This window comes from Aegilops tauschii, chromosome 5 (assembly GCF_002575655.3).
Source record: "Aegilops tauschii subsp. strangulata cultivar AL8/78 chromosome 5, Aet v6.0, whole genome shotgun sequence".
NCBI classification, from domain to species: Eukaryota; Viridiplantae; Streptophyta; class Magnoliopsida; order Poales; family Poaceae; genus Aegilops; species Aegilops tauschii.
In genome coordinates, this window is record NC_053039.3 from 440015031 (window position 1) to 440029807 (window position 14777).

At 47.6% G+C, this 14777-nt stretch overlaps 1 protein-coding gene across 1 annotated transcript in view; it reads right to left on the reverse strand.

The window, feature by feature from the left end:
• Nucleotides 1-10454: 10454 nt before the first annotated feature.
• LOC141022967 (uncharacterized) overlaps nucleotides 10455-14777 on the reverse strand; it is a 41052-nt gene continuing 36729 nt past the window's right edge. The window contains exons 2-3 of the mRNA XM_073499259.1: nucleotides 10797-11003; nucleotides 10455-10538 (exon numbers count right to left, since the gene is read on the reverse strand). Coding sequence (XP_073355360.1) covers nucleotides 10455-10538; nucleotides 10797-11003 — 291 coding nt within the window. The remainder of the gene's footprint in view (nucleotides 10539-10796; nucleotides 11004-14777) is intronic.

A 14777-nucleotide genomic window follows, 5' to 3' on the forward strand; every position in this document is an offset into this window, starting at 1 on the left:
TCCGAGAAAATAACGAGAAAATCCGACGAAAAAGAAAAACGGACGAACGGTTAAATAACGGACGTTCGTTAACAGAGAAAAACCGACGAACGCGTTCGTTAAAACGAACGGTTCGGTGAACGCTCGCGAAATAAGAAAACCAAAAAAACCGATCTAGGGTTTTTTTTTAACAAAAGGTTTTTTTTTACAGAAAACCGGTCAACACGAGACGACCGGCGGCAGTACCTCGGCGGCGGCTCGGCGAGGGGCTCTGGCGGGCGGGGCTCGGGCGGCGACGGGTGCGGGCTCGGGGGGGGGGGGCTCCGGCGGCGAGGGGGCGGGGCTCCGGCGACTCCCGACGGCGGGCGACGAGGCAAACGGCGGGCGGCGGCGGCAGGCGATGCGGGCGGCGGTGGCGGGCTCCTCCGGCGGCGGTGATGAGGAAAACGGAGGGGGGGTATTTATGGAGGGGGGGTGCGGGCGGCTTGGGGGACGGGCATACCCGAGGAGGCGGCGGCTCCCGTGGCGAGCTCGAACTCCGGCGGCGCGTCGCGTGCTGGAAGAGGAGAGGGCGACAGGGCGGGCCGTCGGTTGGGCTCGGCCCAGTCGGCGCGGGCGCGTTCGTTTTTTTTTTAAATAAGTTCCGCGGAAAATATTGCTTAGAAAAATAAATAAAATCGGAAAAATATAAAATAAATTTTCCCCGTCTAGTTAGGAAATCTAGAATAGGGTGAACATTTTTAAAAATCAAAAATAAATACTTTTAAAACATGCATATTTTTAAATGCAATAAAAATTGCAAATAAAATCCAATTAAATTCCAATAATGATTTTTAACATTTTTCCTCCAGTATTTCAATGTTTTGGAGAAGTCATATTTTCTCCTCTCGTTTATTTAATGTTGAAATATTTTCCGGAGAGAAAAATAATTAAAAAAAATCCCAATCCTCGTTTGAAAAATCAAATAAGAAAATTCGAGAAAATCCCCAACTCTCTCCGAGGGTCCTTGAGTTGCTTAGGATTTATCGAGGATTTGTCAAAATGCAACAAAACATGATATGCAAATGATGATCTATGTATAACATTCCAAATAGAAAATTTGGGATGTTACAAACCTACCCCCCTTAAGATGAATCTCGCCCTCGAGATTCGGGTTGGCTAGAAAACAGGTGGGAGTGGTTTTTCCGTAGATCTTCCTCTCGCTCCCAGGTGGCCTCATCTTCTGTGTGGTGACTCCACTGGACTTTGCAAAACTTGATAACCTTGCTGCGGGTAACTCGGCTGGCATACTCGAGAATCTTAACTGGTTTCTCCTCATAGGTCAAATCACTTTCCAACTAAATCGCTTCCGGTGGCACAGTATCTCTCAGTGGTATCTCAGCCATCTCTGCGTGGCATTTCTTCAACTGCGAAACATGAAATACATCATGAACTTCAGACAATCCTTCGGGTAATTCCAGCTTATAGGCAAGTTCTCCCATACGTTCCAACACTCTGTATGGTCCGATAAAACGAGGCGCTAACTTTCCCTTAACTCCAAAGCGCTTTACTCCTCGAAGTGGTGATACTCGGAGATACACTCTGTCTCCGACTTTGTGAACTGTCTCCTTGCGTTTAGAATCAGCATAACTCTTCTACCTGGACTGGGCTACCTTGAGCCTATCGCGAATCAACTTCACTTTCTGTTCAGACTCCTTAATCAAATCTGGTCCAAACAACTGACGATCTCCAACTTCGTCCCATAACAACGGTGTTCTACACCTCCTTCCGTACAAGGCTTCGAAAGGGGCCATCTTCAAACTGGTTTGGTAACTGTTGTTATAAGAAAACTCCGCATATGGCAAATTGTCGTCCCAACTAGATCCATAGTCCAGCGCACATGCTCTCAACATGTCCTCCGAAATCTGGTTGACTCTCTCGGTCTGTCCATCTGTCTGCGGGTGAAATGCTGTACTAAATTCCAGTCTGATTCCCAATGTTTCATGTAACTGCTTCCAAAACTTCGAGGTAAATTGGGTTCCTCTGTTTGATACAATGGTCCTCGGAACTCCATGCAAACATACTATCCTGGTCATGTATATCTTTGCCAACTTAGCACTGGTGTAAGTGGTCTTCACTGGAATGAAATGAGCCACTTTCGTCAAACGGTCGACTACAACCCATATCGAGTCATAGCCTGAACGAGTCCTGGGTAATCCTGTGATAAAATCCATGCCTATTTTATCCCACTTCCATTCGGGTATCGACAATGGCTGTAGCAATCCTGCTGGCTTCTGATGCTCTGCCTTCACTCTCTGACATACATCACAAACTGCTACAAACTCCGCAATATCCTTCTTCATTCCGGTCCACCAGAAAGTATTCTTCAAATCTAAATACATCTTGGTATTCCTTGGGTGAATCGAGTATGGTGAATCATGGGCTTCTTGCAAAATCAACTTCCTGATCTCCGGATCATTTGGCACATATACGCGGTCCTCGAACCATAAGGTATCGTGCTCATCCTCACGAAATCCCTTGGCTTTTCCTTTGCTCATCTTCTCCTTTATCTCTTCAATCTCCTTGTCTGTCTTCTGAGCTTCTCTGATCCTTTCCATCAAGGTAGACTGAATCTCCAATGTCGCTAAATAGCCTCTAGGGACTATCTCCAAACATAGCTCACGTAGGTCCTCGGCTAACTCCTGAGGTAACTCTCCTGTCATGAGGGTGTTGACATGACTCTTGCGGCTCAACGCGTCTGCTACTACGTTAGCCTTTCCAGGGTGATAATGCAATCTCATATCATAGTCTTTGATGAGCTCCAACCATCTTCTCTGTCTGAGGTTTAACTCCTTCTGCGTGAAAATGTACTTCAAACTCTTGTGATCCATGTACACTTCACAATGGTTTCCGATGAGAAAATGTCTCCATGTCTTCAATGCATGCACCACGGCTGCTAATTCCAAATCATGCGTAGCATAATTCTTCTCATGGGGTTTAAGTTGTCGTGAAGCATACGAAACAACTCTTCCTTCCTGCATAAGCACTGCTCCAAGTCCTCGACGAGAAGCGTCGCAATAAACTTCATAGTCCTTGCGTTGATCTGGCAGAATCAACACTGGTGAGGTAACCAATCGTTTCTTCAACTCTTGGAAACTAGCTTCACACTCCTCAGTCCAATTGAATTTGGTGTCCTTCTTTAATAGCTCAGTCATGGGTTTAGCAATCCTTGAGAAATTCTCGATAAATCTCCGGTAGTATCCTGCAAGTCCCAGAAAACTCCGGATTTCTCCAACTGTAGTGGGTGATTCCCAACTTGTCACTGTGTCAACCTTGGCAGGGTCTACTGCTATTCCTTCTCCAGAAATAACATGTCCAAGGAATCCAACTTCCTTCAACCAAAACTCACATTTGCTGAACTTGGCATATAACTGATGTTCTCTGAGCTTCTCAAGTACCAATCGTAAATGCTCCTCATGCTCTTCTTCATCCTTGGAAAAGATTAAAATATCATCAATGAACACCACGACGAACTTATCCAGAAACTCCATAAACACTTTGTTCATCAGGTTCATGAAATAGGCAGGTGCGTTAGTCAGTCCAAATGACATAACGGTATACTCATACAATCCATATCTGGTGGTAAATGCCGTCTTAGGTATATCCTGCTCTCGAATCTTTAACTGATGGTACCCTGATCGTAGATCGATCTTGGAAAATACTTTAGCTCCTTGCAGGCGGTCAAACAAATCATTGATCATCGGCAGTGGGTACTTATTTTTGATTGTCACTTCATTCAATCCTCGGTAATCAACAACCATCCTTAGTGATCCATCTTTCTTCTCTACTAGAAGTACTGGTGATCCCCAAGGTGACGAACTTGGGCGAATATAGCCTTTATCCAATAACTCCTTGATCTGCTTCTTAATTTCCTCCAAATCCTTTGCGGGCATCCTGTACGGTCTCTTAGATATTGGCCCTGTGCCTGGCAAAAGTTCAATCAAGAACTCAATGTCTCTATCTGGTGGCATGCCTAGCAACTCTTCTGGAAATACATCCGGATAGTCCTTCACCACTGGTACTTCCTCCTGTACAACTCCTGATAAGGAATTTACTTGAGTCTTCTTCGGCATATGCCTGGATACATACTTGATCCTTTTTCCTTCCGGGGTGGTAAGCAAAATCGTCTTGCTGGCACAATCGATGTTTCCTCCATACAACGATAGCCAATCCATTCCCAAAATCACATCCAAGCCTTGCGATTCCAAAACAATGAGGTCTGTGGGGAAAACATGCCTTCCAATGGCCAACGGTATCTGAAAACATCCTTGGGTGGCCATATACTCTGCTCCTGGCGAGGTTACTAACATGGGGCTTTTGAGAACTTGGGTGGACATCTTAAACTTGTTTACGAATCCCCTTGATATGCATGAATGCGATGCACCAGTATCGAAAAGAACAGTTGCAGTAAATAACTTAACCAAAAGCTTACCTATTACTACATCAGGCTGAGCTTCAATCTCCTCCACGCTCACGTGGTTCACATGTCCTTTGTTGAACGGGTTCGGCTTCTTCCCAGAGCTTCCATTGCCATTTCCATTTTGGGCTTCGGGACAATCGGTTGCGTAATGTCCCGTCTTCTGGCACTCGAAACAGGTAATGTGACTTAGATCTCTCTTGGTTGGGGTAGATGGGTTGGTGCGGTTCTGTCCGTTTCCTCCTCCATTCCCATTACCATTCTTGGAGCCATTATGGTTGTGCGAACTACCTCCTCCATGGGTATGCTGAAACTGTCCTCCCGGCTTCGGGGTAAATCATGGCTTCTGCTGAGCTCCAGAATTGTACTTCCCTTGTCCATACTTCCTCTTGCGGTTTTCAATCTGCTGTTGCTTCCCTTCAATCATGAGAGCTCTATCTACCAGCTCCTGGTAGTTGTTGAAGGTTGCTACCATCAACTGCATACTCAGCTCATCATTCAATCCTTCCAGAAACTTCTCCTGCTTGGCAGCATCCGTAGCAACGTCATCTGGTGCATAACGTGCTAACTTACTGAAATCTTCCACATACTGGCCTACGGTGCGTCCTCCTTGGCGTAGGTTGCGAAACTCACGCTTCTTCATAGCCATAGCTCCTGCTGAAACATGAGCTGTACGGAAAGCTTGCTGAAACTGGTCCCATGTGACAGAGTCAATGGGGTGCGTGGCTGTATAATTCTCCCACCATGATGCTGTGGGTCCATCAAGCTGATGTGCGGCAAAACGCACTCTTTCCGCATCTGTGCATCCTGCAGTGGTCAACTCCCTTCCAACTTTGCGGAGCCAATCATCTGCTACAATCGGCTCGGTGCTACTGGAAAACACCGGCGGGTTTAGCCTTAAGAAACGGGCTAAGTGATCAACGGGTGGCGGTGGCGGTGGGTTGTTGTTGTTGTTGCCTTCGTTCTGCACTAACACTTGCATCAGGGCATTCTGTTGCTGAATCAACTGGGTGATCTCTGGCGGGAAAACAAATCCGGTGTCGCGTCTCGGAGGCATCTGATTGGTTTAGAAAAGATGAGAATTAAGAATAGAATGAGGTCTAGAGAGAAAACACTACCCATATGCTCATGAGACGAATTCAATCAATATCACTCAATCAATCCAAACAAGGCAAAACAATCGATCTAACTAACATTACAAAGTGCTTGAGCTATACTACTAAATGGGGGAAAAACTACTACTGATATGGTGGTCTACTAAAAATTCTGATCCGTTGAAGACTCCATGATGTCTGCTCCAGCTTCATCAATCCATTCCTCTTCACTTGGTTCCGAGTCGGTGTCGTCGATGATGATGTAGTTATCCGGACAAGTGCATTCGTCGACTTCTGCTTTTAGCACTGGATTTCCCACAGATGCTCCAATCATATTCTCCAGGTCGTCAATCTTCCCTACTAGTGCGTTGATTTCCTCCAAATAATCTTCGCGTGTAGCCTTGAGTTCTTCTTGGAGTTCCTTGATCTTCGTGAATGCCTTCTTCAGTTCTTCCTTGTCCGTGCACATCTGGTTCTCCTGGCGTCGAATATGTTGGTTCTGCTCCTGGATGAAAGCTGCAATTGATCCATCCTTCTTGGTCTTGATCATCTCCCATTGCGCGTCTCGACGTCCACAAATCTGATAAATTGTATCCTTAAGCTCCTGGTGATAGACTTCTCCAATGCGTCCCATGGCGATGTGTGCGGCCATGCTCTTCCCTAAACTCCAAGTTGGTGCTTCGAAAACCAATCTCATGGCACTAAACATCCTTCCTGGAATGATAACTTGAATCTTCCAGCTCTCCTCTTCAGGTAAGGTGGCGTTGTAGGTTCCGGTGACGCTTGGTATTCCTATGTTCAAGTACTTGGTGACTTCCTTCAAGTGTCGTCCAAACGGCGTGTCTTCATCTGGTTGCATGAACTTGCTCCTTGCATCCGCCATTCCTAAAAGAGTAGAAAGTGGAGAGGGGTCAGAAATGAGAAGAGAGAAGTTTTCTAGGGCTTAAGCTTAGTGGTCGTGTCCTACAGTCAGCGTGTGCTCTGATACCAACTTTGTAGCGATCAGACCTCAAATGGCCTGTGCTGCTGTGCACCAGTGTCATCCCTGGATCAGTAATGCTGACACGCACAGTACAAATGGAGGATTTATAACAGAGTAGCAATCACACACTTATTACATCGAATATCTCCGAAGAGATTAAGTATAAACATGGCTTAAGGCCATCTAATAACGATAACAGCGGAAGACTTGGAAGATAAGTGAGTCCATCAACTCCAGCGGCATCACTGAGTATAAGACCACGACCTAAGGCACCTTACTCGTCGTCTGAAAAGTCTGCAACATGAAACGTTGCAGCCCGAAAACAGGTCAGCACATAGAATATGCTGGCAATGTAACACATAGAGAGCAATGAACAATAGTACTGCTATACTATATGCATATATGGCTGGTGGAAAGGCTCTATGGTTACAGTTTTTGCAAAAAGCCAATTTTATCCTACTTCAAGGAATAAATTTTATTTAACTATCATGGTGGTTGAAACATTGAGAAGGTACCTCCAACTCAATCCCAATTAAGTGTCATCATTAACCCAACAAAATTAATTTTAAGTATCACGGTGATGAGATTCAAATGATAATCCAGATACTAGCTACTCAAGTTGTCCATAACCGGGGACACGGCTAATCATGATCAGTTTGTACACTCTGCAGAGGTTTGTGCACTTTTCCCCACAAGACTCGATCGCCTCCGCTTGATTCTCGCACTGCATGATGTTTGAGAAACGGATGACCGAGACACAGTCTTTCAGAAACAATCACTCTCTACTCTGGATGGACCGGTACACCTACTTTCCCCTACATCTGCTAGTCCACCTCTTCAAGAGATCCTGTAACCTACTCAGCTATGCTAGAGCCCATAATAGCTTGTGGCTGCACACGGAAGTTTCTAGCATGAATAATCTTATGATCCCTTTGAGCCTGGGTGGCGGACCTTATACACACAGACAACACTGGGTTCTCCAGGTGCCTCAATCCACCCAGATGTGAGTTTTAGTTGCCACCTTAAGTTGAACCTTATTAAGCATCTCACATCTGTCATGAATTTCACTCAAACCCAATCCACGTCTACGAGCATAGCATGGCAATAATAAAAGCAACGTAGAAGTAACTCCCAAGGGTTTGAATAGAAAACAGGTAATAGGTACTACCTCAACTACTTCCCAATACCCACAGTTTAATTAGATCCTAATCATGCAAGTGTTTGAGGAAATAGATCTAATGCAATAAAAACTGGGTATGAACGGGGTATGATCAAAGTGTTACTTGCCTTGCTGATGATCCGCAAAACCTAACGAGTCGAAGTAACAAGCGGCACACTCCGGGTACTCTATCGCAAACAAACAAGCATACAATCAGTACTCAACTAATGCACAGGTAAAACTCGAATGAAAGATCCAACCAGAAAGTTCAACTTAAGAACTCCGGTTTGCAAAAAGAATCAACTCGAAAGAAGCAACGAAAGTCAAACGGTGAAAGAAAGAAACTTCGTTTGCTAATCTGGAGCTAGGTCAAATTTACTGTAGCAAAACTTGTTTGAGTAGGTTAAACGGAAAGAGAATTTCGAGACGAAACTCTAGGCGCTTGAATCGCCTGATTCCGATAAACGAGCGAAAAGTTAAACAGATTCGAAAATTCGTTCAGAAATCGAATCCGAGAAAATAATGAGAAAATCCGACGAAAAAGAAAAACGGATGAACGGTTAAATAATGGACGTTCGTTAACAGAGAAAAACCGACGAACGCGTTCGTTAAAACGAACGGTTCGGTGAACGCTCGCGACATAAGAAAACCAAAAAAAACGATCTAGGGTTTTTTTTAACAAAAGTTTTTTTTTTACAGAAAACCGGTCAACACGAGACAACCGGCGGCAGTACCTCGGCGGCGGCTCGGCGAGGGGCTCCGGCGGGCGGGGCTCGGGCGGCGAGGGGTGCGGGCTCGGGGGGGCTCCGGCGGCGAGGGGGCGGGGCTCCGGCAACTCCCGGCGGCGGGCGACGAGGCAAACGGCGGGCGGCGGCGGCGGGCGATGCGGGCGGCGGCGGCGGGCTCCTCCGGCGGCGGTGATGAGGAAAACGGAGGGGGGTATTTATGGAGGGGGGGGTGCGGGCGGCTTGGGGGAGGGGCAAACCCGAGGCGGCGGCGGCTCCCGTGGCGAGCTCGGACTCCGGCGGCGCGTCGCGTGCTGGAAGAGGAGAGGGCAACGGGGCGGGCCGTCGGCTGGGCTCGGCCCAGTCGCCGCGGGCGCGTTCGTTTTTTTTTAAATAATTTCCGCGGAAAATATTGCGTAGAAAAATAAATAAAAACTAGAAAAATATGAAATAAATTTTACCCGTCTAGTTAGAAAATCTAGAATAGGGTGAACATTTTTAAAAATCAAAAATAAATATTTTGAAAACATGCATATTTTTAAATGCAATAAAAATTGCAAATAAAATCCAATTAAATTCCAATAATGATTTTTAACATTTTTCCTCCAGTATTTCAATGTTTTGGAGAAGTCATATTTTCTCCTCTCGTTTATTTAATGTTGAAATATTTTTCCGGAGAGAAAAATAATTAAAAAAAATCCCCAATCCTCGTTTGAAAAATCAAATAAGAAAATTCGAGAAAATCCCCAACTCTCTCCGAGGGTCCTTGAGTTGCTTAGGATTTATCGAGGATTTGTCAAAATGCAACAAAACATGATATGCAAATGATGATCTATGTATAACATTCCAAATTGAAAATTTGGGATGTTACACCAGACGGATCGCCGCTCGGGCCAGCTACATCGTCGGGTTCGCGATTCACGACGAGTTCCAGCCGGAGTGAACAGACGATGGCGGGGTCGTTCCTGTTGACGACTTCGGCCTACTTTTGGACGATACGAAGGGCAGCTCCGAGGAGACGGGCGTTTATTGGGACGAGGACGCCGAGGTGGGAGATATCAGTGCCTCGGTGAATCCAGAGGCCACCAAGGGGGAGCCGGCAGCTGCGCAACCCGGCGTTGGAGATGCCTAAAGCTGGGCCCGTCCTTTTTTATCTTAGTGATAATTTCTGTTAGGTAGCAGGTCTACTCACCCACTGGGGGGGTTTTGGGTTTAATGTAATGAACTCCAGCCTTGGGCCTCTTTTAACTTGATGTAAATATTTCGTGAGTGTTTGCGCTTTTGCTTCTGTTTTTTCGGGCCGTTTTCTTGCTTGCTTCCCCTTCGGGCCTCCCCACCCCACCCCCCGCGAGTCATAGTTCCAGTTTGTGACAAGGAGTTCGGTCCTCGGGAGGAGTGCGTTGTACTTAGGCCTAAAAAACGTTGAGCGCGAGCGATACACCCACTGGGCCGGCTCGAGGCAGCCGGCGAAGCCGGTTGGCAAGCAGCCGGTCGTGCGGTAAGCTAAGGTGGCGGGGCCGGGTTGGCCAACCCGGCGAACCTAACTTAGTATTTGTAGCGTGCTGGTGCTTTGGCCCATATTTCTTGCCGGCCGACAGCCCAAGCCGGTTATGTGGCGTAGGGCAAAGTGGAGGGCCGCGGCAACCTGAACACGCCAAGATTTGCTAAGGAAGGCGACGGGTGGTGGCCAAGCCGGCCAGCCCCCGAGCCCCCAGGTTGAGCGAGTCAGCCCGACGGTGGGGGTTTTTAAGAAAAATTGCACAAGCGTGTGAGACACAATAACTTGGTCGGAAAGGGCAGCCCCCGAGCATCATCCGGGGACCCCATAGTTTTCATACGGTTACAAAAGGCAGTGATACATACATGCACACAGCTAACTGTAAAACGGGCGAAGGAGTTCTGCATTCCATGGCCGGGTTGTTTCTTCTCCTGCGGTGTCTCTCTTGCGCTTGTTCGACTTGCGGGCATCGATGCGGTAGTACGCATTGCGGTCGCACAGGGCTTTGCTGACGATGAAGGGGCCTTTCCATGGAGAGGACAACTTGTGTTGGCCGGCTTGCTAATGGACGAGTCGGAGGACGAGGTCTCCCTCGCGGAACGCGAGGGGCTTGATCTTCTTGCCATGGTAGTGCCTCAGGCCTTGCTGATAAATGGTTGATCGACTGAGCGCCAAAAGGCGTGCTTCTTTGAGTAGGTTGAAGCCGTCTTCACGGGCTTCCTTGGCTTCAGCTTCGGTGTACATCATGACTCGTGGTGAGTCGAATTCGATGTCGGTCGGGATGACGGCTTTGGCTCCATAGACGAGGAAGAACGGGGTGAACCCGGTCGACCGGTTTGGCATTGTGCGGAGACTCCGGAGGACAGCCGGCAACTCGTCGAGCCAGCTGCCTGGTGAGCGGACAAGCGGCTCCACAAGCCGTGGCTTGATGCCGGATAGAATGAGGCCGTTGGCCTGCTCGACCTGGTCGTTCGACTGCGGGTGTGCCACGGAAGCCAAGTCAAGGCAGATGCCGGAGACGGAGCAGTACTGCGTGAGCGCGCCCTTGGCGAAGTTGGTGCCGTTGTCCGTGATGATGTTGTTCGAGACGCCGTAGCGCACCGCGATATCCTTGATGAACCGAACGGCTGTTGGCCCGTCCAGCTTCTTGATTGGCCGTGCTTCAATCCACTTGGTGAACTTGTCCACCGCCACCAACAAGTGTGTCATGCCACCTCGAGCGGTCCTGAAAGGTCCCACCATGTCGAGCCCCCAGACCGCAAAGGGCCAGGTGATCGGGATGGTTCGCACCGCTGAAGCCGGCTGGTGGCTGCGCTTGCTGAAGCGCTGGCATCCCTCACATTTGAGGACAAGCGACTTGGCATCTTGGAGGGCCGTGGGCCAATAGAAACAATGGCGGAAAGCCTTGGCCGCCAGGGATCTCGAGGCGGCGTGGTGCCCGCACTCACCCTAGTATATGTCGAGGAGGATCTCTATGCCCTTGTCTTGTTCGACACAACATTGGAAAACGCTCGTTGAACTGCGCTTGACGCGCTCGTTGTTGATGATGTTGTAGGTGGACGCCTGATACATCTCCAATGTATCTATAATTTTTGCTTGTTCCATGTTGTTATATTATCAATCTTGGATGTTTTATAATCATTTTATAGTCATTTTATATCATTTTTTTGGTACTAATCTATTGACATAGTGCCAAGTGCCAGTTGCTATTTTTCCATGTTTTTTACATCGCAGAAAATCAATATCAGACGGAGTCCAAATGCCATGAAACTTTACGGAGAATTTTTATGGGCCAGAAGGAACACTACGGACCTTGGCTGCGCCTAGGGGGTGCCCCGAGGGAGGCACAACCCACCAGGGCGCGCCAGGAGGCCCAGGCGCGCCCTGGTGGGTTGTGCCCACCTCGGGTGCCCCCCAGACCACCTCTTTGCTCTATAAATATCCCAATATTTCAGAAACCCTAAAGACGTCGACGAAATATTCATCCAGCCGCCGCAGAGTCCAGAACCACCAGATCCAATCTAGACACCATCTCTGATGGGGTTCACCACCTCCATTGGTGCCTCTCCGATGATGTGTGAGTAGTTCTGTCAGGATCCCGATCCTAAGCCACATTGATCTAGCATGTAAAACATCATATCACTTTGCGGCCTCACGCATGGTATTCCCACGGGTGCCACCTTACCTGGCCCGGGACCATTTGCGCCTTTTGGCTCACGTATATGATAGTGTCGCTAGCATCCATATGACAGAGAACCCGGGCCGACATGACTAGTGGTGAACCCAAAGTGGCACTAACTTACAGGGACAGGCATACATGACCTAGCAACGAACGTGTCGGTCATTAGCGAGTGAATTCGGGCTGTAGCAACTGGGCCAGCAGGACTCCGGGAATCCGGGCTGTAGCAGGCTAACAGGACTCCGAAAGACACCGCGTGACATTTCCCCGAAGGGACAGACAAAAGATCGAAGAAGGACACATCACTACAAAAAAAAATACACTTCTGTGATGATACGTGTTTGTCACAGTAGGTCGCGTTTTTTGTCATGCATGTACATCCATGACGATTTTATGACAGAATCAAGATAGTCATACCTGTGCTATCGTAGAAGTGTTCCATGACATTACCAAAATTATCATCACGGAAGTGTCCACTTCCATGACGATAAATCGCGCGTCACAGAAGTGCTTTCGTCAAGGGTGACCGACACATGGCATCCACCGTAACGGAATGCCGTTAAGCTATCGGGTCGGGTTTTGGATCCGATAACACGTTAACAGCCCCGACCAATGGGACATTTCCACGTGTAAAATTCTTATTGGCCGGACGAAACACATGTCAGCTCGTCAGTGGGTCATAGGCCCCTATGATATGTCGACACGTGCCATGGCCCACCACTGGCCCGTTTAGCTTACAAAGCCGGCCCGTTTGACTTGGTCAAAAGTTAACGGGCTGGCCCATGAAAAGCCTGTTAACGGTCTCTTTGCAAATAGCCCATTTTACGGCCCGTTAACTCATGGCCCGTTAGGCCCTAAAGGAAATCGGCCCAACAACGTCATGTGGGCCGTCGAATATAACACCAGCCCATTTCACTTTCGGCCCATGTATGGCGCACGACGTCTTTCGGCCCATATGAGGCCTTCGTATCTTTCGGCCCTTTACAGGCCCACGGTGACTCTAGCCCATAATGAACAGTAATTTCCTTTATACCCGTTAACGGCCCGTGATTTACATGGGCCGTTTCCAGCCCGTGTTAGCTTTCGGCCTATTGACAGCCCATACGTTCTTGGGCTCCTTTTCGGCCCTCGATTACTTCCGGCCCGTTATTGGCCTGTTCCCCTAATGGGCCAAATTGGGACCATGGCAAGAGTCGGCCCATTACTGGCATGTTCCCCTAATGGGCCAAATTCGGCCCATGGCAAGAGTCGGCCCGTTACTGGCCTGTTACCCTAAAGGGCCAAATTCGGCCCATGGCAAGAGTCAGCCCGTTTCTGGCATGTTAAGCCGTTGCGCCGTTTCCAGCCCGTCCTATATAATGGCCCATTAACGACCCGTTATGCCTGTGACAGAATTAAGCCTTTGCTATCCTACGGCCTGTTACCGTGCTGGGCCGATACCAATTACGCCCGATTACGGCCCATGTAGACCCATTTATCCGACGGCCCAAGGCCCACCGATTACAGGCCCATTTATCGACGGCCCGTAGGAGACCCATGGATCCTACGGCCCGTATATGGCCCATGGTAGTTGCGGCCACTAGCAAACCAGGAAAAAGAAGACTAGGAAATAAATAAGGCCGAAACTAACGCTAGGCTATTAAGAATAAATTTTGTATCGCACCAAAACAAATTACAACTATATAACAAAAGGAAGGTTGGCATAAAACTTAACAGTCTAGCAGATAAATGCACCACCAGAAGTTCAGAAGCTCAGTTCATTTGACCTGACTGTTATGTTTTCATGCTCTATTGTCCGATGGAGCACCATAACCCTCGCATTCATTTCCCCTAGGCTCCTGAACAACAGAGCAAATGTCTGATAGTCTGGTTTCAAAACCATGCATATCTTGAGGACATTGAGCAATGTTTCTCCTTGTTTCACAAAGGGTCTCTGTTAGGGAATGGACTTGTGTCTGGAGCGCAGATACAACATTGCTTTGAGCTTGCATATCTTGATCATGAGGCAGTTGGACGATATTGCCTTAACAACCAACCCAGTATTACGCAGGAACGTGCTTTTGGCACTGTTAGTGGACAGGTACTGACCCACTGCAGCAAGAGCTGACATTGCGGTTATAGTTGCCTCGCCACCTTCAGAAGGTGGCGGTTCCACCATTTTTTCCATAGCTCGCTGAAAAGTTGAGGTTTTACATTAGTAGTACCAGAACAGAAGATATTAAGGAGGCATCAAAACCAAACAAAATAGCTTTGGTCTATATACAGAACTTATTCTGGTGAACCCATGTAAAATATTAGTTGTATTTTATTGCAAAGTATATAATAAAACCAGGTTCCAAACATATGACCATGTATCATCGCTAATGTATTGTCTATTTCTTCACATTGTATTGAGGGCTAAGGATAAAGAGACGAAGTTTATAATACGGCAAGCATAGTATGACATCATTCATATCACAAAACAACTGAGAACAGACAAACAGGCAATTGTAACGTTGTGTGGGCAAGTCCAGCACGGAACTAGATTACGGGTCAAGATCAAAGGAACATCACTCCTCTCTTTTAAACCTTGTAAGGTGAAATGATACTCTAAGATAATTGTGTATAAAATTGAAAAGAGTAATAGACATTGGCTGCAAACCATGAAGTTCAAGGCACAAGTCAGAGTAAGTAGTAGTTGAAAGGCATGAGGATTAAGGACTTAC